The sequence below is a fragment of the Heterocephalus glaber genome, unplaced genomic scaffold, assembly GCF_053883595.1.
Source record: "Heterocephalus glaber isolate CG9 unplaced genomic scaffold, H.glaber_assembly_v1.0 deba00001773, whole genome shotgun sequence".
Classification (NCBI taxonomy): Eukaryota; Metazoa; Chordata; class Mammalia; order Rodentia; family Bathyergidae; genus Heterocephalus; species Heterocephalus glaber.
This window is the reverse complement of record NW_028258463.1, coordinates 6,214,747-6,240,335: the sequence shown is the minus strand read 5'-3', so window position 1 is coordinate 6,240,335 and position 25,589 is coordinate 6,214,747. Positions and strand designations below refer to the sequence as shown.

Here is a 25,589-nt window from a genome sequence, read left to right as displayed (position 1 = left end):
TAGGGTCACAGAGCTATGTGACACAGGACAGGGGCTCAAATCTAAAGTGGAGGCAGTATCGCCGTGAGGATGACATGAAGCCGGCACTATTCTGTTAGCGACTGTGCCACCATCATCGCTTGCTGCGCCCCTGGCTCAGTTGCTTGTGCTCTTCTGCTACGAACTTCCTCCCCGCGCTGGAGGAAGCAACACAAGACCAGCACAGTGCCTGTCACCTAGAGGGACCTCACTGGAGCCACATGGTGCATGCTTGTAGTCCCAGCTACTGGGGAGGATGAGGCAGGAGGACTGCAAGTTCCAGGCCAGCCTGGACAATGTTTGGAAACCTTGTTTCAAGGAAAAAAAAAAGTACTGCGGATGTAGCTTCCCATTTCCTGTATCCAATCCCAGCGAAAATATAAAAGAATACAAACAAGAGTGCGCTCACTGAGCAGTGGCCTGGGGGCCTTGAGCAAGGCAGCTTTCCGGAGCCTCAGGGGCTGGATGGAGGAGCAGGAATGTGACAAGTGCTGCTGCGCTGGGAGAGCAGAGCACGTCTGGCGTGTGTCTCTGGAATGATCACGAAAATGCATGGAAGCTGGAAGTGAAGATCCGGACTGTCCAGGGCGAGGAGACAGGGCGCAGCCGTGCGCACACCCCCGAGGGAGGACCTGGTGCAGACGGAGTCGGCTTACACACCCTGAGCTCCCAGGCCCGCCCTGGAATGGCCGTGAACTTGTTTTTCCACGTCATTTGCTCTCAAATGTACTATGGAGCTGGGCGACGTTCCCCGGCGGCTCAGGTCCTTCCTTGTAACAAGCGATTGTGTGTTCTTTCGAGGTGGCCACGGGGAGGAGGGGGCCTGGGCCCGAGGAGGTGGGGAAAGGCAAACAAACCCTTCTTTAAGTGAGCGTGCGTGTCCTGCAGCCAGGCCCCCCCAACGCACATGCCATTTCTGGCCCTTGAAGGGGTTAAAGGCCTCCCGGAGTCAAAAACAAGCAGGTGTCCCACCGTGCCAGATACGCTGCCTAAACTGCTTCCAGCTTCCCCCCTTCTGCAATAAGTCTGGGCTCAGCCACAGGACAGAGGCGCCGCGGCCCGCCAGTGACAGGCGTCAGGGTAGCTGGCTCCCACTCGGGTGGCGCGCCCAGGATATAAATCCAGGCTCGGGGCCCTGCGGTGGCTCGGTCCCCTCACCCCGAGGAGGCCGGGCTGCCTTCTCCAGGCCTTTCTTTCCTCTGGAGCCGCTCTGCCCAGCAGGCTGCGCTTGGAGGAGCCTTGGCCGCTGCAGCAGCCTTCGAGGGGAGACCTGTGGGTTGGGAGGGCAGGTGTCGGGCCTGAGGAGGAGAAGGTGCCAGTGGGTCACAGCCCCTGGCGTCCTCTCAGGGGAGGTCTCCGGCCACCACTGACCTGACCATGTGGGCCCTGGGGATCCACCCATCCTGGTCCCACAGGGGGCTGCTGCTCCTGCTGCTGCTGCTTGGGGTGGCCCTGACAGGCCTGGCACTGCCACCCATCCGATATTCCCACGCGGGCATCTGCCCCAACGACATGAACCCCAACCTCTGGGTGGATGCGCAGAGCACCTGCAAGCGGGAGTGCGAGGCGGACCAGGTGAGTGAGGCCCCAGCGCCCCAGCTGTGTGACTGGGGCCGGAGCTGGGGTGAGACGCTGTGCCGGTGCCCTCCTCGACGTGGTGGACACAGGCCCTGTGCACCTGAGATGAGCAAGGCCTGTGCTGTGCACTAGAGCTGACAGGAAAAAGAGCGTGTGGTGGCCGAGTTTATCCAAGACTAGAAGTGCAGGACCCCAGCTTCCTGTTGGCACAGGGTGGCTCTGAGCCAGCCTCATGCCAGGCACATCGCATGGACTGGCATGGGCCACCTGCTCACAGGTGAGAGAATGGACGCTCAGACCCGTGCCACAGCCAATGAGGGACAGGAGGGCCAGGGACCTGGATCTGTCTGCCGACGATGCCAAGGTTTCATCCGGCGGCCACCTCCTTGGGGTTTGGCCCCTGACCCAGAGAGCGACCAGGCTGAGGAGCAGGGCGGGCGGAGCTGCTCTGACCAGACAGTGCAGGTGTCCTTGGGAGGGAAGGCTGGCATGCCAGCACCAGTCCTCAGCAGGATGCTGAAGCAGGCAGGGCTGGCTCCACGGCACCATGTCCCTGCTGCTAAGGTGACCCAAGGCCATCCCTGTTCACTCTGTTCTGGGTGTGGCCCGCTCCGAGGATGGCACAGTGTCCCAGCCATCACAGGGGACACAAGAGACCCTCAGGTCATCCACAGGACAGCACAGGGCTGCTGCAGAGAGTTCGGCTCTGCCTCCAGTGCCTTGAGGACAATTCTCAGGTCTTGAAGGACAGATGCTGCCGGTGGGCAGCACTGGTGCCAGGGAATTGGAGCGGGAAGGCCAGTGGCTGCCCCCGTGGGCTGTGGGTCTGTTTGTGGGAAGCCTGTTTCACTGACACAGACTGGCCTGAAAGATGAGGGCAGACTTGAGGAAAATTGGACTCTGGCTGGTGCCATGTCTCTTGGGGAGAAGGCAGCTGTGTGGGCCAAGGGCACACACGTCGCCTGTGGGCACATCAAGGTCCTGTAAGCAGAATCCTCTAAGGATCCCCAGGGAGCATCCTGGCCACAGCAGTGAGGGAGTAGGGTGAGCCTCAGGCTGCCCTCCTCAACCCCATGGGTCCCCTGCCTTAGTCCCCAGCTCGGAGCAGGGCCCATACCCGTCTCAAAGCCTCCCCTGGGGTGGCCTCAAAGCTGATGCCAACCAAAAGCTGCAAAACAAAGTCCCCATTCTGAGCCCAAAGGGGGAGAACAGTAAACAAGTGAGGCAGGCAGCTCCGCACGCCCGGGCGGGGCGATTTTCCCCTTAGCTGATGTGGAATGTCAAAGAGGCTAAATAAAAGTCGGAAGGACAAGAGGCCGGCCCCACGGTGCGGTGAGCAATTCGCAGAGTTACTACCTGGTAGAGGATTATGAGCTACCCGCCTCCCCAGCGGGCACGGCGTGTTATTGTCGAAAACACCACGTGAAATCCGTGTTTGTGTCGGCCCCAGGAGCATACTGCTAATTTTGAAGAATTAAGCTAATGCCTTACGGGGCTCCACAGAAATCAGAGGGGATTATGGCCTGGCGAGGCCCGGAGGGAGAACTTGCTGACCTTTGCCACACAAGGGGATGTTTTGCTTGTTGCTTTCTCCCTGAAATGTCCCTCACAGAGCTGGGCACCGGGGTTTGGTGGGGGACAGGAGTTCCAGCGTGTCCGGCCTGATGGGTCCTGTTGTCACCGGTTTCCCTGAGGGGAGGAGAGGTGTGGGTGACAACTGTCCCAGAGGTGACCTCTTCAGGTGATGGAGAAAAGACACAGGGGCAGCCTCTCTCTGCAAGCCTGGATCTCACTGGGCCAAGCACACCATAGGGTTTCAGAACCCCTTCTGGGAACCTGATGTCCTTTTCTGCCACACCCTGCCTCTGTGGTACGGGTGTCACCCCTCTGTTGCTCCATATTCTAGTCTGTACACTGGTGCTAAGAAAACATCCCCTCTTAGAGCCAGGCGTGGTGGCGCATGCCTGTAACCCTAGCACTCTGGAAGCTGAGGCAGGAGGATCGCTGTGAGTTTGAGGCCAGCCTGGGCTACATAGCAAGACCCTTTCTCAAAAAACAAAAGCAAAAATTCCCTCTTAGAGGTCTGTGTAGCCATACGACCTAAGCAAGTTACTCAACCTCTCTGTGGCTCAATATCACCACCTGTAAAATGCTTGTCCCACTTTAAGTGATGACACAGTAGTGGACAGGTGTCAGGGTTCGTAGAAAAGGGTCTTCTCTGCTTGATATTCAGGTCCCCTCCCTGCCAGCCCAGGGGCGGGGCGGGTTGCTGTTCCTTCCTCGCTCCCCATGTTCAGAGCCCTCTCTCTCCCCACGGCTCTTTCAGGAGTGTGAGTCCTACGAGAAGTGCTGCCCCAACGTGTGCGGGACCCGGAGCTGCGTGGCGGCTCGCTACATGGATGTGCGGGGCAAGAAGGGCCCGGTGGGCATGCCCAAGGAGGCCACATGCGACCACTTCATGTGCCTGCAGCAGGGCTCGGAGTGCGACATCTGGGATGGGCAGCCCGTGTGCAAGTGCAAAGAGCGCTGTGAGAAGGAGCCCAGCTTCACCTGCGCCTCCGACGGCCTCACATACTACAACCGCTGCTACATGGACGCCGAGGCCTGCTCCAAAGGCATCACGCTGGCCGTCGTCACCTGTCGCTACCACTTCACCTGGCCCAATACCAGCCCGCCGCCCCCCGAGACCACAGTGCACCCCACCACGGCCTCCCCAGAGACCCCCGGGCAGGACCTGGCAGCGCCCGCCCTGATCCACCACCCGGCACACCAGTCGGTGACTGTGGGTGAGACGGTGAGCTTCCTGTGCGACGTGGCAGGCCGGCCACGGCCTGAGATCACCTGGGAGAAGCAGCTGGAGGACCGGGAGAACGTGATCATGCGGCCCAACCACGTGCGCGGCAACGTGGTGGTCACTAACATCGCGCAGCTGGTCATCTACAACGCGCGGCCCCAGGACTCCGGCATCTACACCTGCACGGCCCGCAATGCCGCCGGGGTCCTGCGTGCTGACTTCCCGCTGTCGGTGGTCAGGGGGGGCCTGGCAGAGACCCCCTCCCAGAGCAGCCCCAACGGCACAGCGTTCCCGGCGGCTGAGTGCCTGAAGCCCCCCGACAGCGAGGACTGCGGCGAGGAGCAGACCCGCTGGCACTTCGATGCCCAGGCCAACAACTGCCTCACCTTCACCTTTGGCCACTGCCACCGCAACCTGAACCACTTCGAGACCTACGAGGCGTGCGTGCTGGCCTGCATGCGAGGGCCTCTGGCCGTGTGCAGCCTCCCAGCCCTGCAGGGGCCCTGCAAGGCCTACTCGCCACGCTGGGCCTACAACAGCCAGACGGCCCAGTGCCAGTCCTTCGTGTACGGGGGCTGTGAGGGCAATGGCAACAACTTCGAGACCCGCGAGGCCTGCGAGGAGTCCTGCCCCTTCCCCCGGGGCAACCAGCACTGTCCAGCCTGCAAGCCGAGGCAGAAGCTCGTGACCAGCTTCTGCCGCAGTGACTTCGTCATCCTGGGCCGGGTCTCCGAGCTGACGGAGGAGGCCGACACAGGCCGCGCCCTGGTGACCGTGGACGAGGTCCTCAAGGACGAGAAGATGGGCCTCAAGTTCCTTGGCCGGGAGCCACTGGAGGTCACCATGCTGCAGGTCGACTGGGCCTGCCCGTGCCCCAACGTGACGGTGGGCGAGGCACCGCTCATCATCATGGGGCAGGTGGAGGGTGGCATGGCCATGCTGCGGCCTGACAGCTTCGTGGGCGTGTCGAGCGCCCGGCGGGTCAGGAAGCTCCGTGAGGTCTTGCACAAGAAGACCTGTGACGTCCTCAAGGAGTTCCCAGGCCTGCACTGAAGCCACCACCCGCCCAGCCCTCCTCAGCTTCCCACCCCTTGGCCTGGCCCCTCAGGCCACAAACCGGGCAAGATCAGAGGAGACAGTCACAGGCCACGGGCCCGCCAGTCCACGGGGCAGGGGAAAGCCACCGAAGGGGGTGCTGAGAGCCATCTCTAGTCTTTGGGGTCAGTAAGGGGTCCGTGTTTCTTTCTTAGCTGAGGGGGACAAAGGAGAAGTCACTAGACACCTGAGGGTTATTCCTGATGACCAGGCCATCAATTCCCCGGCTCCCCAGCCTGGGCTCAAGAGCGGCTGGCAGGTAGCTAGTTGAGAGACTTGGCTTGCAGAGGGGACACAGGGGTTACACGTGCCCCACAAACCTCCCAGCCACCACGAGCAGGGCCCACCGTGTGGAGGGTCGTGGGCAGTGGGAAGCTAGAGGCACCATCAACCTGGCACACGAGCGGAGGCGGCGGACGTCTGTGAACGCTCGCTGGGTGCCCGGGAGGACACCAGAAAGCTGTCACGGCCCGGTGCCTCACGCCCACCCGCACAGCCCTGACCCCCGGGCCCCCGCAGACCCGTGCTGGCACTGCCTGCTGCCAAGCGTTTCCGCCTGGTGGGGCATGGGCTTGCGTAGTAAGGCCGAGGCCGACAGAGGCCCAGGATCCGAATCGGTGCCAGAGGGGCGAAGGGAGGAAGGGCCGGCCAGGAGGAGGTAATGGAGGAGTCAGCGGCGAGGTGGCTGGGAAGGAGAGGAATGCTGCTCGCTGTCCCCCTCTGGTGGCCGCCGAGGCGCCCGCAGGGACCTGGCTGGAGAGTAGGAGGAGCCCCGCGGGCTGGGAAGGGGCGAACAGCCCCCGGTGCCTCCTTTTGTGCGTTTCCGGACCCCTGCGTGGGCCCCGCTGCCCTACCCCTCGACAGAGGACCTGGGAACCCCGCTGTCAGCTCTGTATCTGCCCCCCAGCTCCCTCCTCTGCCCGTTCCCAGTCCAGCCCCCCAGAGCTCAGGAAGGCCGTGGCGGGGCGTCCCCATGTCCCCAGGCTTCCTCAGTGTAGGGAGGAAGCTGCTAATTAAAAGCTCATAGCATCAACTGCTCCTCCGGTGATTCATTGGGGCTGAAGTGGGGCGAGGGAGGAGTAGTGTTGGTGTCATTCGCTCAGGTGACCTTTCAGGAAAGTCTGGCCAATGGGACTGAATATGCCCCCCCCGCCCCCCTCATCCTGCGGATGTCCCACCCCCTGAGCCATTGAGCCAGGGAGGGTGAGGCTGAAATCCAGGTCACCTCAGGGTCCCTCTGCATGAGGACCCTGTCCCCGCAGCCACTGATAGCGTCCTGTGCCCTGTTCAGAGGCATGAGAAGGGAGACGGAGTGGGCAGGCAGAGCACCTGGCAGCTGTGACTCCAGGGTGCGCCCGGCCCAGCTGTGACTTGCAGGGCATGGAGACAGCCGTCCAGAGTGTGGCAGCAGTGCCTTTGGCCTCTCGGGGTCATTCGGTGCCCAGCCCTGGAATGGTGTCTGCCACACTCACACCTCCTGTGTCCCTCACAAGGGACACCTCTGCCTAGGTCCCCTGGGGCACTGCCCAAAGGAGCAGGCAAGGAGCTGGGCGTGGTGGCCTGTGCCTGTCATCCCAGCACTCGGGAGGCTGAAGCAGGAGGCCCACTGCAAGATTTTTGTTTGTTTTGTTTCGTTTTTTGAGAAGCGTCTCTGTGGGTCTAGGTCTCACCTGTAAAGCACTTTACAGAGACTTAGGAACCCCGGGAAACACAGCTTGGCCCTGAGTGGCTGCCTGTAGCAGCCCCAATGCCTGATGCCTCCCTGTCCTCCTGGCCTCGGGTTGATTTGGGGCTCAGAAAATATGGGCACCTAGGGTACAAGTGGCTGAGAACCAATCATCATTTCTGGCATTTAGTTTTCCTTTCTTGAACCCACGCTTAGTCTTTCCTGTGTCACCCTAGGCTGAACAGGTGCCACTTCAGGGGCTGGCAGCAGGAGCCTCCCTCAGTCTGGGGCATCCGGCTCCAGCCTGGCCCAGGACACAGCAAGCCCAAGGCCTCTTCACCAAGGCCAAGGCCCACAGCCTCCCTGTCCACCCGTGACACGAGGTCCCTCCTCTTCTTGTGTCCCCTGGGTCCTGCCGCCCCTCCGGTCCTTCTCCTGGGCTCACCTCTCCCCACCCGGCCTATTCCAGCCTCACTGTCTCCAGCCAGTCAAGGCCTCTGGGCTGGGCGGCTGGACCTCTCCACCCTCGCCCTCCCCTGGTCCCCAGCCTCCTGGGACACTTGGCTCCATCGTCCGGCCAGCTGTTTCAGAGTCTGATATCACCCCCTAGACAGTGGGGCCAGACAGCAGGAACCAGAGGGACCTGGCCAGGGAAAGGACAGCAATTCACAGCCTGTGGCAGTGTCCTCCGTCCGCCTGTCCCCTTACAGTACATCCCAGGTGCTGCGTGACAGACACTGGATGCCATCCCTGTGGCAACTGCAGGAGGCACAAAGCTACTTTGTAGGTGGGACACCTAAGGCTAGGGGCAAGGGACAGGCCAGGGCCACAGCTTCTAAGGAGCAGAGCAAAGACTCCTAATGCCCCTGCTGTGCTGTTTGGCTCAGTGTGACACACACACACATGCATCCACACCTGCTCCAGGCTGGGCAGCATGGAGCCGCATCAGGCGGGGACCTAGATACCCGCAGTCAGCTGACAGTGCACCCCAACCCCGGGGCTGTTTACTCCTGGCCACGTGACCCATATTTCTGTCAGGCGCATGCGCGCACAGCCTCAGCCTAGATTCCTGAGCGAGATATCAGGCTGCTGCATGCTCATCTCTGAGCTTCGGCTCCTTGGGGAAACCTCCGCGGCCCAGGCCTTGGGGCCTCTTTTCCACATCTCCCCTCGAGCTCGCTGTGATCCAGATCCCAACAGTTGCCGAGGAGGGGTTTGCGGGCTGTGGGAGGTTGGACCGCGTGGGTGGACAGCGGGCCCGGCGGGGTTCTCCGGGGCTCCACTGCCTTTCCAGCCCCACCTCCTGGCTCCTCCTCCTCTGCCTCCCCTGCCCAGGGGAGCGTGTGATTAATGCGGCTTTGACGGTGGCAGGGCTCTGGCTCAGGCCCTATTCTGGGCTGTGCCCTCATTCTGGAATGCGCCCTGAGGTCACTCGCATCTGGGCTGTGTCAAGGGAAGGAAGGGCAAGCCCAAAGCTGGCACAGAGCGGAGGGGAGGGCAGCCGGGTGGACAGGGCTCCTGCCCGCCCTCCTGCCTGCCTCCCCCGGGGACATTCACACTTCTCCGGTCGAGGTCAGGCGGGAGTCTCTGTGTTCAGGTCCCAGATTCACCCGGGACCTACAACCCTGGCTCCAGGACATTGGCCATGCTAGGCCCACACGGCGGCAGGGGCAGGGCCCAGCCCAGGCGTTCCTGGAGTCTCAGAAAGGAGGAGGTGGGCACTTGGGTGTCGTCTGCCCTTTCCAGGTGTTCGAGGACTGCCAGGGCCCTGCTGAGATGGTGACAGACCCATCTGATTGCTGTCTGATTGCGCGCGGGGCACCTCCAGGATGTTCTCCAGTCTAATCCTCATGGCTTTCTTTTTCTTTGCAGTACAGGGGCTGGAACCCAGGGCTCACACATGCTAGCCCAGTGTTGTACCACTAAGCTACAGCCCCAGATCTTTTTAAATTTTATTTTGAAGCAGGATCAGTTTGGCCTTGAATTTGCAATTCTCCTGTCTCAGCCTCCAGAGTAGCTGGGATTACAGGTGTGTGCCACCACACTCAGCTTTCATGACTTTTTTTTAGTACCAGGAATCAAACTCAGGACCTCGTGCCTCAGGCAGACACTGCCCCTGAGCTACAGCCCCTGGCCCAAGGGGCCCCCCCCTTTTTTTTTTTGGTGCTGGGAATGGAACTCAGGACCTTGCCTTGCAAGGCAGGTGCCAATCTCTGACCCAGGGCCCTTGTAAACTGGATACTATTCTGCCATTTCACCATTGAGTAGATCCCGCCCTAAATTACAGCCTTCAGGTAAGCCAAGACAATAGGTGCTTTGTGCACTAGTGTGAGATATGGCCATCCAGGGTGTTCAAGAAGTATTTGTGGAAGGGCCAGGGGTTTAGCTCAGTGGTTCCGCCACCTCCTTCACAAGCTAAAGGTCCTGAGTTCGATCCCCAATAGAGGAAAAAAAAAAGGTATTTGTTGAATGAATGAACGATGCAAGCCATACACATTTCGTGGAGGAAGAAATCCCATCTTCAGTATTATCCACCATAGCCCCCCCTTTTTTTTCTGCCACCGGGGGTCAAACTCAGGACCTTCCACTTGCAAGGCAGATGACCTCCACTTTTGTTGAGAACTGTCATCCCAGTACTCAGGAGGAGTACTCACTGAGGCAGGAGGATCGCTGTGAGTTCCAGGCCAGCCTGGGCTATACAGCAAGACCCTGACTCAGTACATAAATAAATAAATCCTTCCATCATCACAGAAACATCTGTCATACAGTCATGTTACCAAGTATTCTTTATTTATTTTACTTAAAAAAAATATTTTTTTTGTGGTACCAGGGATCGAACTCAGGACCTTATGCTTGCAAGGCAGGCTCGGTGGCACTATGCTAAATCCCCGGCCCTGCACAGTATTCTTGTTCTCTTTGGCAGAGGGCTCGTGCCAGGTCAGGGACCATCTCTAGTGGCCTTCACCTCAGCTCCTGCCCTGCCAAGGACTCCAGGGACTTCCTGTTTTTAGTGACTTGCTGGCGTCTCTCCTGTGGCCCTATTGCCACCAGAACTGTGGGCTCTTTCACTACAGCCATTGTCGCCAGCCCCGATCCCAGTCTCAAAATCCCCCATCTTTTCTCCCAGAGGCTACACAGGCCTTCAAGGAGAGCTCTTGATGGTCTTCCTCAGCTTCCCAGAGTTCCTGAAAAGATAGACAAATGAATCCGTGCCCACATACACGTGCACACATGCACACACGCACCGGGGCTGGTGGCCCAGCAAGCAGAGAACAGTGTTGGCTACAGATGGGGACTGTGGGGACCTCCTGGTGGCTCGAAGAGCTTCCTCCTCCCTTCATTCCCAGCCCCAGGTCTGAGCCTCCTTGGACCAAGGGCCCCCCCCCATACACCAAGGGGGTGGCAGAATAAGGGGGGACCTCCTCCTTGGCCCTAGGGTTGCTGACAACGGAGAGGATGATCCCATGCTCATTACAACCGGTAATTTCGTGCTGTGACCTAACAGGAGGAGAAGGCAGTATATAGAAATGAGACACAGACGGCAGCCCTAGGACTCGAGCACCTGTCACCAATTAGCTACCAGGTGGTAGAGCTGGTAATTTCCCTTCATGTGTGAGTACGTATGGTACTAAGGATTGGACTCACGGCTCCACACTGAGCTACATCCCCAGCCATTTTTACTTTTTTTACAATTTTGAGACAGAGTCTTCCAAAATTATTAAAGTTGCCCAGGCTGGCCTCAAACTTGGGTTCTTCCTGCCTCAGCCTCCCAGAGTTCTGGGATTTCAGTTGTGTCCCACCATGCTCTGCTGATAATCTCCATTTTAAGAGCTAACAGCACTTAATACACGCTTGACATGCATTGTCTCATTAAATATTTACAAGCCTGTGAAGTGTGTTTAATATTTTCCTCATTTCAGACAAGAGGAAACAGGCTTGGGGGGAGGGGTGGGATAATTTGCCCGAGGTCCCAGCCGAGCCGGAAACAAACCTAGGTGGGGCTCTTAACCACGGGGAGAATATCTACCACCACAATTTTTTTTTTGTTTTTGGTTTTGTGACACAGGGTTTCACTATGCAGTCCAGGCTGGATTTGAACTTACTGTGTAGGCCAGGCTAGCTTCAAACTTGCAGCAATCCTCCTGCCTCAGCTCCCCTAATGCTGGGATTACACAAGTGCGCCACCATTCCCGACACCCCCTCCCCCATAGATTTAAGAGTAGTTGAGAATGGAAGCCAGAAGTGGATGGAAATGCTAGTAACCCTAGGAGGCTGAGGCAGAAGGGTTGAATTCGAGGCCAGCCTGGGCTACATAGGGAGACCCTGTCTCAAAAAAAAAAAAAAAAGCTTCTTCTTTCATTTTTGCTTCCTCTGTTCTTCCTGATAATCAACCAGGAAGTCTGAATTCCTAGGACTCGCTTAAAAAGGCATATTCAAAGCCAGCCGACCTCCTCCTCATTCTGTGTGGGGAAAGGGATTATGCTTCATACTTTGCATGTCTCTTATACTTATCACACCAACCCAAATAGGTTGTATTTTTCTCAGGGCGCAGTGGTGCATAACTGTAGTCTCAGCACTCAAAGAGGCTGAGGCAGGAGGTTCGCTTGAGTTTGAGGCCAGCCGGCCCTACATACCAAGACCCTGTCTCAAAAAAAACAAAAACAAAAAAACACAAACCAAAGAGTAGAATTTCTCAGTCCTCCTTTACACATAGGAAACCCAAGTCCAAATCGGTTAAGTACCAAGGGACGGCTACTCAAGGGTAGCTGGGAGGGCTTTTGGGAGTCGAGTCAGGGTCTGGCCCTGAGCCGCCCTTGATCTGGTGCAGCGTCGGAGGAGTGAGGTGACCGGGGCTCTCCGAGGCCTCCCTCGCCGGTGTACACTCTCGGCCTCAGCTCTCAGCCGCTAGCGAGGCTGGGTCGGCGCTCTGGGCTCTGCAGGCCCCGGGTAGCGTGGGCGCGCCGGCCGGCTTGGGGGGGAATTTCCGGTGTGCCTGCTTTCCGGACCCCCCCACCCTCAGCCAGCCTCGTCCTCAGACCCACGCTCACCCGGGAACCCCTTCCAGGCCCGGGCCGCCAAAGTGGGGGGCAAAGCGTTGAGCTCCGCGAAGACGCGTGCGTGGCCCGCGCCGGGGCGGGCTGGGGGACCCGGGCGGCCGCAGTTCACACCAGTGCGCCTGCCTTCTCCGCAGGGCCGACCTTGCCTTTGTCACCGAAGGTGGGAGAGCCAAGGCGCTGGCCCCTAGGGGGCGCTTCGAGCCGAGAGAGCGCGCAGATCCACCCCTCTTACCCAACCTCCCTCCTCCTCACCTGCGCTCGGCCGGCCACCTCGCTCCGTAAACACGGAAGGTCTAGCCCGCCTGCCCTCCACGGCGATCGCTGCCCAGCGGGAAGGAGCTAACGCATCCAGGTTGAAGGCAGCTGCTCCGGGACCGACGTCTCTTCCGGCTTTGCTCCCGGCTTCTGGGTCTTTCCGTGCATCGGCTCTGGGCTGGTGTGCCATCTTGTGCCAGGCCCTAGCTCCTTGAGAGCTCCCGAGCGTGTAGATACCTCACCGGTGGGTGCCAACCCAGGAGGCACTCGCAGTGCTGAGTGGACGACCCCGTGGGTGTTTAACCCCATCTCTCCGTGTTTTGAGAAGAAATTTAGGGACGAGAATGGAAACTGAAGCCGGGCGTGGTGACGCACGGCTGTCATCCCAGGTCTTGGGAGGCTGAGGCAGGAGAATCGTCTCGAGTTCGAGGCCAGCCTGGGCTACATAGTAAACCCCGTCTCAAAAAACCAACAACAAAAAAGCGTAAGTATTTAGAGTAATATCTAGCACGTGCAAATGTGACACAGGTGTTTCCATTATTATTGTTCTGAGTCTGTTATTGTTCTGAGTGTCTGGGACACTCCCTCCAGTGTCAGAATCACCATCCTTCAAGTAGAAGCAAACAGGAAATTACAGTAAGCCTGGGCCGGATACTTGTCCTGGATCTCAAAGCCTCCTCCAAGGGAAACTGATCTCCCCGGTGAGTGGTAGGGCAGTGGATGCAGAAGCTGATTCCAAAACCATGGCGATCCTCCTGCCTCAGCCACCCTAGAGCTGAGAACACAGGTGTGTGCCACCACACCCAGGTCCCAACCCCTTTTGCCTGGCAGGTACTCCTAGGAGACCAATTTTTACCTCTACCTCTCTATTCCTTTTACAAAGGAACTTTGGACTTTTGTGGTTCAGATAATAAATCTCTTTCCTAAGGCCAGGGATGTAGCTCAGTGGCGCTTCGCCCACCTCGAAAGTGCAAGGTCCTGAGTTCAATCCCCGGTACCAAAATATAAAAAAGGGCCTCCTTTCAAAATACCTTTGTTTCTAAGTTACCCCAAGTTATGCCTGTAATCCCAGCACTAGGGAAGCTGAGGCAGGAGGATTGCCATGAGTTTGAGGCCAGCCTGAACTACCTAACAAGACCTTGTCTCAAATAAGTAAATAAACAAACAAAGGATAGTTGTATGGTCCTATGATTCCTTTGGTTTTTTTTTGAGACAGGATCTTGCTCTGTTGTTCAGACTGACCTTGAATTCACTATGTAGCCTAGGGTGGCTTCGAACTCTTGGTGATCCTCCTGCCTCAGCCTCCTGATAGTGTACACTACTGTGATTCCATTTCTTAAGCCATATTGCTGTGACACTGGCAGTATTCCCTGTGTCAGCATCCAGAATCATCCCTGTGTCCCCATTTGCTAGAAACCTGGCTAGCCTGAAGCCACACACTTTCTTTCTGACCCACAGGAAGTGTGACACTACTCGAAGCCAGTCTGGCTGTGGAGAACCCACCACCCAGCTTCACCGTCCAAAAGGGTCGATGGCACCACATTTTCCAGTTTTCTCAACCGTGCTGAGGCAGGGAGAGGAGTCATCCAGAGCCGCTGAAGGGCGTGGGGAGAGTCAGGGTTTAAAAATAGCCGCGACCCAGCGGCTGCAGAGGGAGCTGCTGCTGACTTGAACATTCAGCATCACCAAAACACAACAGCACCGCCTAGCTCGTTTTGTCAATGTGGTTTTTCCACTATTATTTCTGCAACGCTGGAGGCATGCAGACAGAAGGGATGCAACCTGCAGGATATGCCAGGGCTTGTCTAAAAATATTTGACACCTGTTCTGTGTTCCGCACACTGGTCATATTTTGTCAGTGAAGTAAGTACTCACGACGCCAGGCAGAATGTGTTTTTTCTTCCCAGTGCTCAATGTTTTTCCCTTCTGCAGCGTAAACCTCCTCCTCTTTTCTTCTTCTCTCTCTCTCTGTCTCTCTCTTTCTTTCTTCTGGACTGGGGATCAAACTTGGATCCTTGAGAGGCGGGCGATGGAACCACTCAGGTAAATCCCTGGCCCCTCCCCCTCTTTTCTACCTGCATGAAAATGTGGGAGCCCTGCACCGCTGTCTGCTTGAGCGACACTAACTCCTCCCATTCCTGGGCCAGCCTGGTAGAAACAGTGTCTGCGCTGCTTTTCCCAACAGCACGGCACTTTCTTTTATTTTATTTTCAATTTTAATTTTTGTTTTTTTGAGACAGTCTCACTATGTAGTCCGGGCTGGCCTCCAACTCACAGTGATCCTCCTGTCTCAGCCTCTCCAGTGCTTGGGGCACAGGAATGCGCCACAAGGCCTGGCTGTTCTTCACTTTTCTGATTTCATAGGGCAGCAAACATGGCCAAAATTCTGGACTTCATTGCTTTAAATTCTATAATCCTCTCAGGACCTGTGTTCTATCACCGACCACTCTAACTGGGAGAGACTGGTTCTCATCCTCCTCAGGAATTATATTGACTTCACAGTACCCACTGGGTAAATGGGTGAGTAAACGGGTCCATCCGTGCCAAGCAGCTTAATGTGGTTGATTAATCAAGGAATTAGACATAAAATTTCAAATAGCCTCCAGATATAATCCTATAATCTTAGCACTTGGGAGGCTGAAGCAGGAGGATCACCTTGAGTTTGAAGCCAGCCTGGGCTATATAGCAAGACCCTGTCTCAAAAGAACAAACAAATAGCTTCCAGGCATGGTCTGCCTCCTGTTTTCATGTTTTCTTCTAAACTTGAGGAACTGTGAGATAGTCTCAAAATTCTAACATGTATAGCAAGTCTTCTAAAATATAAAATCTTATATATCTCAAATATTGAGAAATGGATAGATATTTACTATTTACAAGTCAAGTTTCATTAATAACAAGACTGATGGTACAGTCTAAACTTCCAAAAGCCCACCTAAGGGTTCAATAGTATTTAATCCAATCAAAGTCTGACTAACCTAAAAATGTAAATATAAAAATATAAATCCTAGGCAATGTCACATATTAATTCATACATAAACTATAGAAATTGTTTTGGGGCTTTTTTTTTGGTACCAGGGATCAAACTCAGGACCTTGTGCTTGTGAGGCAGGCGGCAAAACCACTGAGCTAAATCCCCGCTTGGGGCATTTTTCAAAGTGGGCTTCTTTGTTTATTGTGCAGTTTAAATATAAATTAGCTGAGCCTGGTGGTACACACCTGTAATCCTAGCACTCTGGGCAGGAAGGCTGAGGCAGGAAGATTGCAAATTTCACCCCAGCCTGGGCAACTAAGAGATTTACCAAGAATCTGTCTCAAAAAAAAATAAAATAAAATAAAATAATAATAATAATAATAATAAAGCTGGAGATGTAGCTCAGGTCCTGGGTTCAATCCCCAATGCTGCTACCAAAACAAGAAAAGGACATCCAGCATAGGTTATGCTTCTAAAATGAAGTGTTATTTTTTTTTCAGTACTGGAGATCTAACCCAGGCCTTCATGCATGCTGAGCTGTATCCTTAGCACTACATCTACAATATTTAGGCCCAGGAATCACCCAGTACTTCTAAAATAAGAAAAGTAATTATGAGACTGAATTAAGAGAATCAACAAAATTAGAGCATTGATATAACTTAATGATTTCTAAAAACATTTCTAGATAGCCTATGATTATAGTTTATGGCCAATGGAAATATAAAGTATCTCTCTCCAAATACCCTGACTCCTGTGCATGGTGCTGTGACTTGGAACTCCCCCTGAGTTCATGTGCAGGCAGCCCTGTTGGGAGGTCTGTGCGCCTTTAAGAGGTGGGCCTGTGGGAGGGGCCTAGGGGATTATGAGATTCCCGGGTCCTGTCTCTCTTTTCTCCCTGGTTCATGGTTTGAGCAGTTTCACCAACAGGCATCCCCACGATGGCCAGCTGGTGCCCACACCAGAGGCCTAAGCAATGGGAGGTTAATAGACCTTTTTTTCTTATAAGTTAATTGCCCCGGGCATTTTGTTACAGTAGTGCAAAACTGACCAATACATGTGGGTAATATAACAGCCTTCCACTAGACCCTTCTCATTACGCTTCTGTAGAATTGTACAAGGGATGTGGCTAATAGATCAAAAATGGATTTATTCCCCAGCTTCAAATCAGAATACTAACAGATCAGAGGGGAACAAAGTATAGGGCTTAGGACAGGGAATGCTGAAGCAGCTATGTGAGTTGGAATCCCATATCTGCCACTTATTAGCCATGAGGTCTTGGGTGTATTAAGCCTTTTGTACCTCAGTCCCCTCTCCACTCCTCCAACCTCCATCCCTCTCTGGTCCATAAATTTGCTTAGAACAGTGCTTGCCACATAATGGTATATGAGTATTTGTTAAATAAATCATTTACAAGATAAAAAATGGCTTCAACAAACATGTGTGTCCTAATTTTCCAATTGCGTGCACAAAGATATTGAGCCTAGATCTTCCAGACAAGAAAGTAGTACCTTCCTAGTATACTACAGAAAACCAAAGGACTTGGCTGGGCTTGGTGGAGCACACCTGGGATCCTAGCCAGCCTGGGCTACATAGTGAGTTCAAGGCCAGCCTGAACTGCATGGCAAGATCTGGTCTCAAAAAACCCTCAAGAACTCTGATCCCAAGTGAGCTCCTGGGCTAGACTGATTAAACTTCTACTAGTTGGCTTACTAACCATTGTACTGGATTTTATTCAGCAAGGACACTTTCACATACTTGCCTTTAATAAGGCTGTTTCCCTCTCAACTGTTCACGCACTGGAGCTGAACACATCCTGCCAGACCAGGATGGACAGCCGCCCTTCTATCTGCCAATTCTGCACCCATGAATTCAAATCACCACGGGTAGAAAATATTTGAAAAAAAGGTTTTTGCCATTATTCCCTAAAAAATTATAGTCTAAGAGCTATTTACATGTCATTTACGTTGTTAGGTATTATAAATAATCTAGAAATTAATTTAAGTTCAGGAGAGGATGCACATAGGTTGAATGCAGGCAAATACTAGGCCTTTTTAATGTTAGGGACTTGAGCATCCCTAGCTTTTAGTATCTGCAGCAGGTCCTGAACTGTACATTGGGTGGACCATGCCTGCAGGCCCTCCTTGTCTGTGTAGGGAAAGAGTGTGGAGGAAGCTCTCCGATCATTTTACTTCATTAGCTTAATGCTAATAAAAAAAAGACATGGGCCAGGGATTTAGCTCAGTGGTTTCGCCGCCTGCTGCAAAAGCACAAGGACCCGAGTTCGATCCCCAGTACCAAAAAAAAAAAAGAAGACACACTTTACTTTCCTTATGTTTCAGTGACTTTTGTTTTTGTTTTTTGGTACTGTGAATTGAACCGAGGGCCTCTCGCTTGCCAGGTAGGCGCTGTGCTGCTGAGCTACATTCCCGGCCCTGTTTTTTTTGAGACAGGGTTTCACTATGTAGCCCAGGCTGGCCTTGAACTCACTATGTAGCCCAGGCTGGCCTTGAACTCTTGCTGTTTTTCCTGGCTCAGCCTCTTGAGTCCTAGGATTTCAGGTGTACGCCACCATGCTGGGCCAGTGACTTATTTTAAAATAACGTAAGTCCTGAACTCTTGTTACATCTCTCAACTAAGATGCTAATACTTAAGATATCTATATGTGAATGGGATTAAATAACAACACATATTTGAAAAGCATTTTAAGCTCCTTTAGTTTCCCCTTCCAAAGCTATGTTAACTAATCACAGTGATTTGTTATCAGTAAAATATGTTCCACTGATGGCTGCAGTTTGGGAGCTATGGAACCCGTGGGGCATGTGTTGGACATGAGGACAGGGTCTCAGGTGTCTTCAAGGCTCCTCAAACTGTCACCAAGCAGGCTTCAAGAAGAGGCCACAAGCGACGGCCCATGGGGAGAAAGACTTGGGATTCAGATGTGAGCTCTTCTACCATGTGACAGACAAAGGCACTTTAAAAATTTTTTCCATTTCTAATGAGCAGAAAGGCTCATAGAAAACAGGGCCTTTGTTCATTCTCTAGTAAAAAAAAAAAAGTCCTCAAGGACATCAAGCTCTGACTAACAGTTTTCATGAAAACAATCAAGATAGAGTGTGTGTTAGTGCTTCTCTTGAGCCACGCTAACATAACATGCGTGCACCATGGTGACCCTGCGACTTCCCGACCTCGAACCTGCACGGAGAGGTCTGTATCTAAAGTCAGAATGTGGGTCAGCGTTCGCCTGTTACAGGTTCTGCTGAGGACTGTCCGGTTGCCTTTCTCTGGTTCTCACAAAAAGGACGCTGGCCCCGCCAGCCTTTCTCCACCTTGTTTTCCTACAATGACTTTGCCGAGTGTGGGGCTGAGCTCTTCCTGGTTGCCCTAAGAGCTGCCCAGACTGGTGAGCCGGCCTGCTGTCCCCTCGGCGTCCCCATGCTTCTTCCTAGCCTCATTCTGTCCGCTGAGGGACAAAGCCTCACCATGGAGCCGACTGAACAGCCTGGCTCTGTTATTCCCAGGGCTTATTTCCTTCAAACTTCTCATTGCTCTACGCTGCATGGCTAAGGGACAAAAGGCTTTTGTAGACTGGTATCCACACATTGGACACCAGATTTATTTCACTGGAAATCCACAGAGCACTGGATTCTTACAATGAAAGTAGAGTTGTTTCTCATTTCCAGTTTAAGATAGTTTTCTCACCAATGCAGCGTTAAGTCTGTCTCTGTGGACGTTTGAACAGTAAAATGATTTAAAGGTGTTCTTTTAATTCATTATAGTTTTATAAAACACCATCCTCAGCAAGACCCTACAATATGACACAAAGCCAGAAACTAATCATTGAGACCTCAAACCAGCCAGGCGCACACTCGGGAGGCTGAGGCAGGTGGATTGCCTCAAATTCAAGGCCAGCCTAGGTTACATAGCAAGACCCAGTACAAAAACAAAAACAAAAAAAAAGAACCCTCACCCAGCAGGGTTGGATACCACTTGCAAAAAAACGTTTTGCTGAAAAAATGAGCACAAATAGTAACATTTAGCAACCTGTCCAAATGTGAACAGATTCTGGCCACAAATTCTCTAGGTGTGAACTGAACTGTGTGAAGGTAGTAAACAGATCCAAATCTTTTCTTTTAAGGTAAGTCTGCTGATTTGTCTGACCAAGTTTTGAGCTATTCATCTCACATGAAAGAAAAGTGATCCCATGGTCTCTCCGTGTACATTTCAAGAAAATCCTGACTACAAGCGAATTTCGTATTCCTTGGCACTCTAGACATCAGCATGACATTTAAAACTTTGGGGGGCCAGGGATTTAGCTCACTGGTTCCGCTGCCTGCCTCGAAAGTGCAAGGTCCCAAGTTTGATCCCCGGTACAAAACCAAAAAAACAAACAAAATAAATCTGCTATATAATAATAGGCTCAGCATACCATCTCTGTCATGGAAAGGCAGACACCCTGGCTGATGAGGGTTATTAAAAATAAACCTGTCCTGGCTATGAAGCCTGAGTTCAATTCTCATTGCCACAATGAACAGGCTAGGAGTAGTGGAACTGCCTGTAACCCCAGCACTCAGGAGGCTGAGGCAGGAAGATCACTGAGAGTTCGAGAACCTGTCTCAAAAAACCAAAACCCAAAGTTGTTCCAAGGGTTGGCCAGCAGCATGGTTTTGGTGGCACTTTTTTTGCAGCAAACCACTACCTAATGTACTCAGAGGCCTTTCCACCATTCCCTTGTGACTCAACGAGTAAGATCTTTCTTCGTTAGCTTCACAACACATTTCCAGCCTTACAACTTTCTTAACATCAAAGACCATGCAACAGGCATTTTGAATTTTAAAGAATTTTAATACAAACTTAATATAAACTATTTCAGTCCCTCTTAACATGTAAGACACTGACTCAAAATACTTTCATACCGTTTTTTTCAAGTATTGCACAATATAGGTACAAAATTAATATTTACGATTACATTTTCTTCCATAATATATAGCAAAAATCTTTAAACCTTTAACAGAAAATACATTTTTTTTGAAAAAGCAAATATTCGTACATTTTTAATTCCACCACTAAAGGAATATCCTGTACACAATTTTGAGAATAGTTGATGTCTTTAAGATGGATATTTTACAATTTCAGTAAAAAAAATACAACATGAAGCTGCTGCTGTCACAGATCACTGTAGTAAAAAGATATAAATGCAATCCATGTCGTAGAAACAATATATATATCCTCTGATATTTTACAAACTTTGTACTAAATTAAATTATACAATTAGAAAAGACCATAAACCCACTTATTAGTGCCAATTTTTCATAAAAAAAAAAATCAGCCATGTCCTCGCTATATCTTAAATACTGTAAGAGGCCATATCTGAGCGGATACTTTAAAATATACAGTCAGTATAAAATAACTTTGTGCTTGGTTGGCAAATGAAAAATGACGCATGTTTTATTTTTGTAACCAAGCCTGAACGTATCCTTACTATAAGCTTAAAAGAAAAAATCTCAAGGAGGTTTCAAAAAAAAAAAAAATCCCCCTTGGGCCTGTGCAACTCAACTCAGATGATACGATTCTCGTTTTCTTTTTAGTTCGCCATGACCGGCTGGAATTGCTGGTTAGAATACTGCATGTTATTTAAGCTAAAATTCAAGCCATCTACAAAAGACTTCTCGTTGAGGCCTCCATAGGCCGCAAACACGTCAAAGGCATTGCTGTACTGGAGAGGACTGAGGTTACAGGGGCTGTCACCTGGGAACATCCCACTGGCACTGCTACCTTGACCCTGCATAGTGGGGAAGATAAATTCCTTGGCATTGGGAGAGAGCGCAGAGGTTTTCTGCTGCTGCTGCTGCGGGGGCGGTGGCGGTGGCGGTGCCTGGGACGGTGGCGGCTGCTGCTGCTGCTGCTGGTGCTGGGATTGGGGCTGCTGCGGGGTCCCCAGGCTCAGCCCGTACACAGAGTGCATGGAGGACGAGATGGCTTTCTGCTTCAGGAGGTCGCTCACGGTCAGGCCCAGGTTGATGGGAGAAGTACGGGCCACCTTGTTGCTCCGGCCGCTGTTCTTCATTTTGGTGGAGCCGAACTTGGTGGCAGCGAAAGTGGCAGTAGTGAAGGTTAAAGGCTGGGTGGAGCGGGGCATGAAGGTGGGGCTCACGGCAGCAGAGTGACCGAAGGGCGGCGACGGGGAGCTGGACCCGGAGGAGGCTGGATCACTTATGGGCATGAAAACCTGCGCCTCCGGGTTGAAGCTGTTTTTGATCTCCTTATCCAGCTCACATCCGGTTTCATTACTGTCGTCCACATACAGCACTTTCACCGGTCCCTTCTCGCCGATCTGGTAGGAAACCTCAAACGGGTCGATCCAGATGCTCAGGTCCTGGGGCAGATTGCCACGCACATCGTCGATGTCCAAGCCACTCTCCTTGGATGCCTGCTCGATGACCGGGTCCACCTTCTCCCCTACATGGATGCATCGAAACCCTGATCCTTTGTATGGCTTTTCGGGGTACCAGTGCCCTTCATATTTCTTCTTAAGAAGTCTTTCAAGCTCTTCACCAAAAATGTTGACACGTCTCCTAGGAAGCTTATTATACAAATAGGAAATAATAAAATTTAGTGCTACTTGGATTTCAAGCTGCATAGCTGCTATGCCACAAAGTTAGGTTTGTTTCAACTCCTCCACACACACACACACACACAAAAACAAAAAACAGTAAGAAATGTTCAGTCTGTGGCAAAGAAACAGATTTTCATCCAAAGTGCTGGTATGAGTAGATAATCCTTCACTTTGAGAGGTCTTGCTCCTTTAAGAAAACAAAACAAAAGCAAAGATGTCCAAATAAGACAAATGTAATGTAAATCCCATAACCTTTTTTTTCCCCTTAATTGCACTTTTGAAAATGTCTAGTAGGGCAGAGAGCCTATAAATAAAATCAGTACAAAATACAGACATATACAATCAAAAACTTATTTATTAAAGTTCAAAATTTCATGGGAAAATATACATTACAGGTAAAACTATTGTTTAATCCTCATTATGTACTGTGTTTCTGTGCAGAATTCTGTGCATCTCTGGAATATGGATTATTTTCCTCCCTCAACTTTCTTTTTTTAAATTATTCTTTTTTTGGTACCGGGGATCCAACTCGGGTCCTTGCGCTCGCGTAGCAGGCCGCGAAACCACTGAGCTAAATCCCCGGCCCTCCTCCCTTAACTTTCACAAGAATATTTACTGGAGAGTTCGATCCCCGGTACCAAAAAAGAAAAAAAAAAAAGAATATTTACTGGAAACTACTGGGCAAGCCCACGGCTATATACCCCATTTTTGGAAGTTCAGCATGATTTTTATTGCTAGTCATCAATGTAGAAGCAAGTCCTGTATTTTAGTTCCTTCTGGATCTATCTTGTTTACAAGATAGACATACATTAAAGATTCAGAAACTTGACAAGTTAGGAAAATAATTTTAATTTCCAAACTCCATGATGCTAAAAATTATAGGTACTAAATTCTAAACAAACCATCGGTGCAGTGAATGAAATTAGGAACCTGGGCAGGGGATTTAACTCCGTGGTTCTGCCGCCTGCCTCCAAAGCTCAAGATCCCGGGTTCGATCCCCAGTATCAGAAAAAAAAAAAAAAAAAGAGGGACTGAAATTAGGAACCAATTATTCTATACTCTACCCTATCAAACTAAGGACACACAATGTGGTCCTGGGCTTCTCTTTCTCTCAGAGTGTTTTTCCAAATCTTAAATACCTCTTGTCACAAAAGCAACACTTATTGATTTCTCTGTGTAAAGGGCAGGACTGCTCAGTTTTAGTCGGATTTTAAAAGTCACCTCCCTCCCTCTCCAGATAAGAGAACAGTGGAGGGGCAGAGGCACACAGGGTAAGGTCGACCTTTAAACGTTTGCTAGATCAGCACTGGGCGGGGATACGAAAAGACCAAGGGCGAACAGAAGGCATTTACTAAGGAGATCTGTACACTGAGGTTGATTGAAAAGGGCATTTAAAAAAAAAAAAAAGTTGGTGCAAATCCGTCCGTTCCATTTTCCATATTGGCGGTGACAAAGGGAAAGAACCCTGGCTGCTCCCAAAACTACAAACACTTTCCAAAGCCGAAAGCCCAAGGGCCGGACAAGGCGGCCGAAGGAGCGAGGTTGCTGAAGGTGCAGCCGAGCGGGTTGTAGGCTGGGGGGGAAGGTGGTTTGCAAGCAACGCCTTAAGACAGGGGAGTGAGGAATTACATAAACAGCCAGTTGGCTCTCATTAGATTTCTGCTCACAGTGCTGGGAGCCCGAGAGCTACGGCGGCAATGAGAGGAGGAGGAGGAGGAGGAGGAGGAGGAGGAGGAGGAGGAGGAGGAGGAGGAGGAGGAGGAGGAGGAGGAGGAGGAGGAGGTGGAGGAGGAGGAGGAAGAGGAAGAGGAGGAAGAGGAGGAGGTGGAGGAGGAGGAGGAGGTGGTGGAGGAGGAGGAGGAGGAGGAGGAGGAGGAGGAGGAGGAGGTGGTGGAGGAGGAGGAGGAGTGCGAGCTCGCTCCCCCGCGGAGCCGGCACGGGAACGAGGGCACCGGGCACCGTGCAGGTCTGGCGCTGGCCGCAGCCCGGTCACCCCCCACCCCACCCCTGTAACCCGACCTGCCGCTCCCCGCCCCCTCCTGGGACCCAGCCAGAGCCCCGGGAACCGGTCCCCCGCCACCATTTTCGGGCCCGGCGGCCATCGGGCGCTCGGACTCCAGCGCCCTGCGGGAGCCCGCCGCTCCGCCCCGGCGCCCCAACCCCCAGCTCCTGGCACTCGCCGCGGCCCGGGACGATCGATCCAGCCCTCGGGTCCCGGGTGCCGCGACGCCCGAGTGCCTGAGGCCCCGTGCTCGACGACACTGCAGCCCCTCCCGCCTGCCCTCCTGGTCCTGGGAGCCCGCGCCCGCTCCGTGCCCGCCGCCCCGCGGTACTTACGGGCTGCTTCTGGGCCGCGGCCGGCGGGGGCGGGGGCGAGGGCGTGGAGGGTTAGGGCGGCCGGGTGGCCGAGTGCGTGACGCCGCCGCCGCAGCGGACGGGGACGGGGACGGGGACGCGAACGCGAACGGGGCCTGGGCGGGCCTCGGGAGCGCTGGCTCGGGCGGCGGGGACGGGGTCAGGCGAGCGCGCTCACTTCTTCACACAGCCGGGTGCCCGGCCCAGCGTCCCCGTACCGCGTGCTACTGCGCCGGGCCAGAGCTTCACTCCTTCTGCTGCGGCGCGCGCCCCGCCTCTCCTTTTATAGTCTCCTCCCTGTTTCCCCCCTCCCTCTCCGTGGGGGTGCGCGCTCCCGCTCGCGTCACACAGCTCGGGACTGCGAAACCTTTCCCCGCCCTCCCAGCTCCACACCCAGGGCCTGCGCCGGCCCGCCCCTCGACGCCATTGGCCAAGTCCCGCCTGCCCACGTCTTGCCAGGCGGTGCCGAGCTGGATGGAACAGATCACACCCCAGTGCTCCGAGATGGCCAATAATTCCACGGTTTGGAGGGACTGTGGGCGGGATTAGAAGATTTGGAAAGGGGTTGGAGGACAGACGTGACAGTGGGACGGAGGGGAGAGGCGGAACCTGACCCTTCTGGGTGGAGAGCGCCGGGGAGACAGGGGGAGGGGAGCAGAGCGGGTGGCAGAGCGGCGGCGGGGGCGGGGGGGAACTGGGCGGAGAGGCCAAGGCCCCGAGCGGGACGGGAAAGGCGACAAAACATGCCCGACCCGAGACGTGGCCCAGGAAAAGCCCACTCGTGGACGAGCTACCAAGCCGGTCTCTGGCCCGCCCCGGGGAAGTGCAGTGAAGGGCGGACTGTGACCCGGACTCGTGCGCCCGGCTCACCGAATGTGACTCCCCGCAGGGCCGAGGTCAACCGCCGCCAGCCGGGGGCAGCTGCGGGCCCGGCGGGGAAGGGAGGCCGCCTCGCCCACCTCCCGCCAGGTGACAGTTTAACTGCCTCCCCGCCACCGACGGCAGCTCGGAGACCGAAGCATCACATTGTATTCACAAGTCGCAGCTCGGGCCTCGATGACGCGATGGCACATGCGCGCGCGCGTCTCCAGAGGCCTGCGTGCTTGCATTTCAGGGCTCTCTGTGACACAGAGCCTTCCTGGGGTGCGGGTGTAAGAGAATTCGGGGCTGCGCGACGTGCGGGTACC

At 53.6% G+C, this 25,589-nt stretch overlaps 2 protein-coding genes and 1 long non-coding RNA gene across 3 annotated transcripts; 2 read left to right on the top strand and 1 right to left on the bottom strand.

Moving 5' to 3' along the window:
• The first annotated feature begins 396 nt into the window (after positions 1 to 396).
• Wfikkn2 (WAP, follistatin/kazal, immunoglobulin, kunitz and netrin domain containing 2) lies at positions 397 to 6,518 on the top strand. Its single transcript, XM_004859741.4, has 2 exons — positions 397 to 1,593; positions 3,923 to 6,518. The coding sequence occupies exons 1-2, from the start codon at positions 1,396 to 1,398 to the stop codon at positions 5,441 to 5,443; spliced, it is 1,719 nt and encodes a 572-aa protein (XP_004859798.1). The 5' UTR covers positions 397 to 1,395; the 3' UTR covers positions 5,444 to 6,518.
• Positions 6,519 to 12,761: 6,243 nt separating this feature from the next.
• Positions 12,762 to 22,058, top strand: LOC147821022 (uncharacterized). The gene is made up of 2 exons (XR_015447828.1): positions 12,762 to 12,947; positions 13,922 to 22,058. It is a non-coding gene; the product is annotated as an uncharacterized LOC147821022 (long non-coding RNA).
• On the bottom strand, positions 20,256 to 24,546 carry Tob1 (transducer of ERBB2, 1). Its single transcript, XM_004859742.4, has 2 exons — positions 24,385 to 24,546; positions 20,256 to 22,234 (listed from the first exon to the last, which is right to left on the bottom strand). Exon 2 carries the CDS (start codon positions 22,069 to 22,071, stop codon positions 21,016 to 21,018), a length of 1,056 nt encoding a protein of 351 aa, XP_004859799.1. The 5' UTR covers positions 22,072 to 22,234; positions 24,385 to 24,546; the 3' UTR covers positions 20,256 to 21,015.
• Between the last annotated feature and the right edge of the window lie 1,043 nt (positions 24,547 to 25,589).

Excerpts from the sequence above, each read along its gene's own strand:
- Wfikkn2 (XM_004859741.4), top strand. The coding sequence starts at position 1,396 with ATGTGGGCCCTGGGGATCCACCCATCCTGGTCCCACAGGGGGCTGCTG. Across the intron at positions 1,594-3,922 it reads GGGAGTGCGAGGCGGACCAG|GAGTGTGAGTCCTACGAGAA; the intron begins GTGAGTGAGGCC and ends CGGCTCTTTCAG.
- Tob1 (XM_004859742.4), bottom strand. The coding sequence starts at position 22,071 with ATGCAGCTTGAAATCCAAGTAGCACTAAATTTTATTATTTCCTATTTG.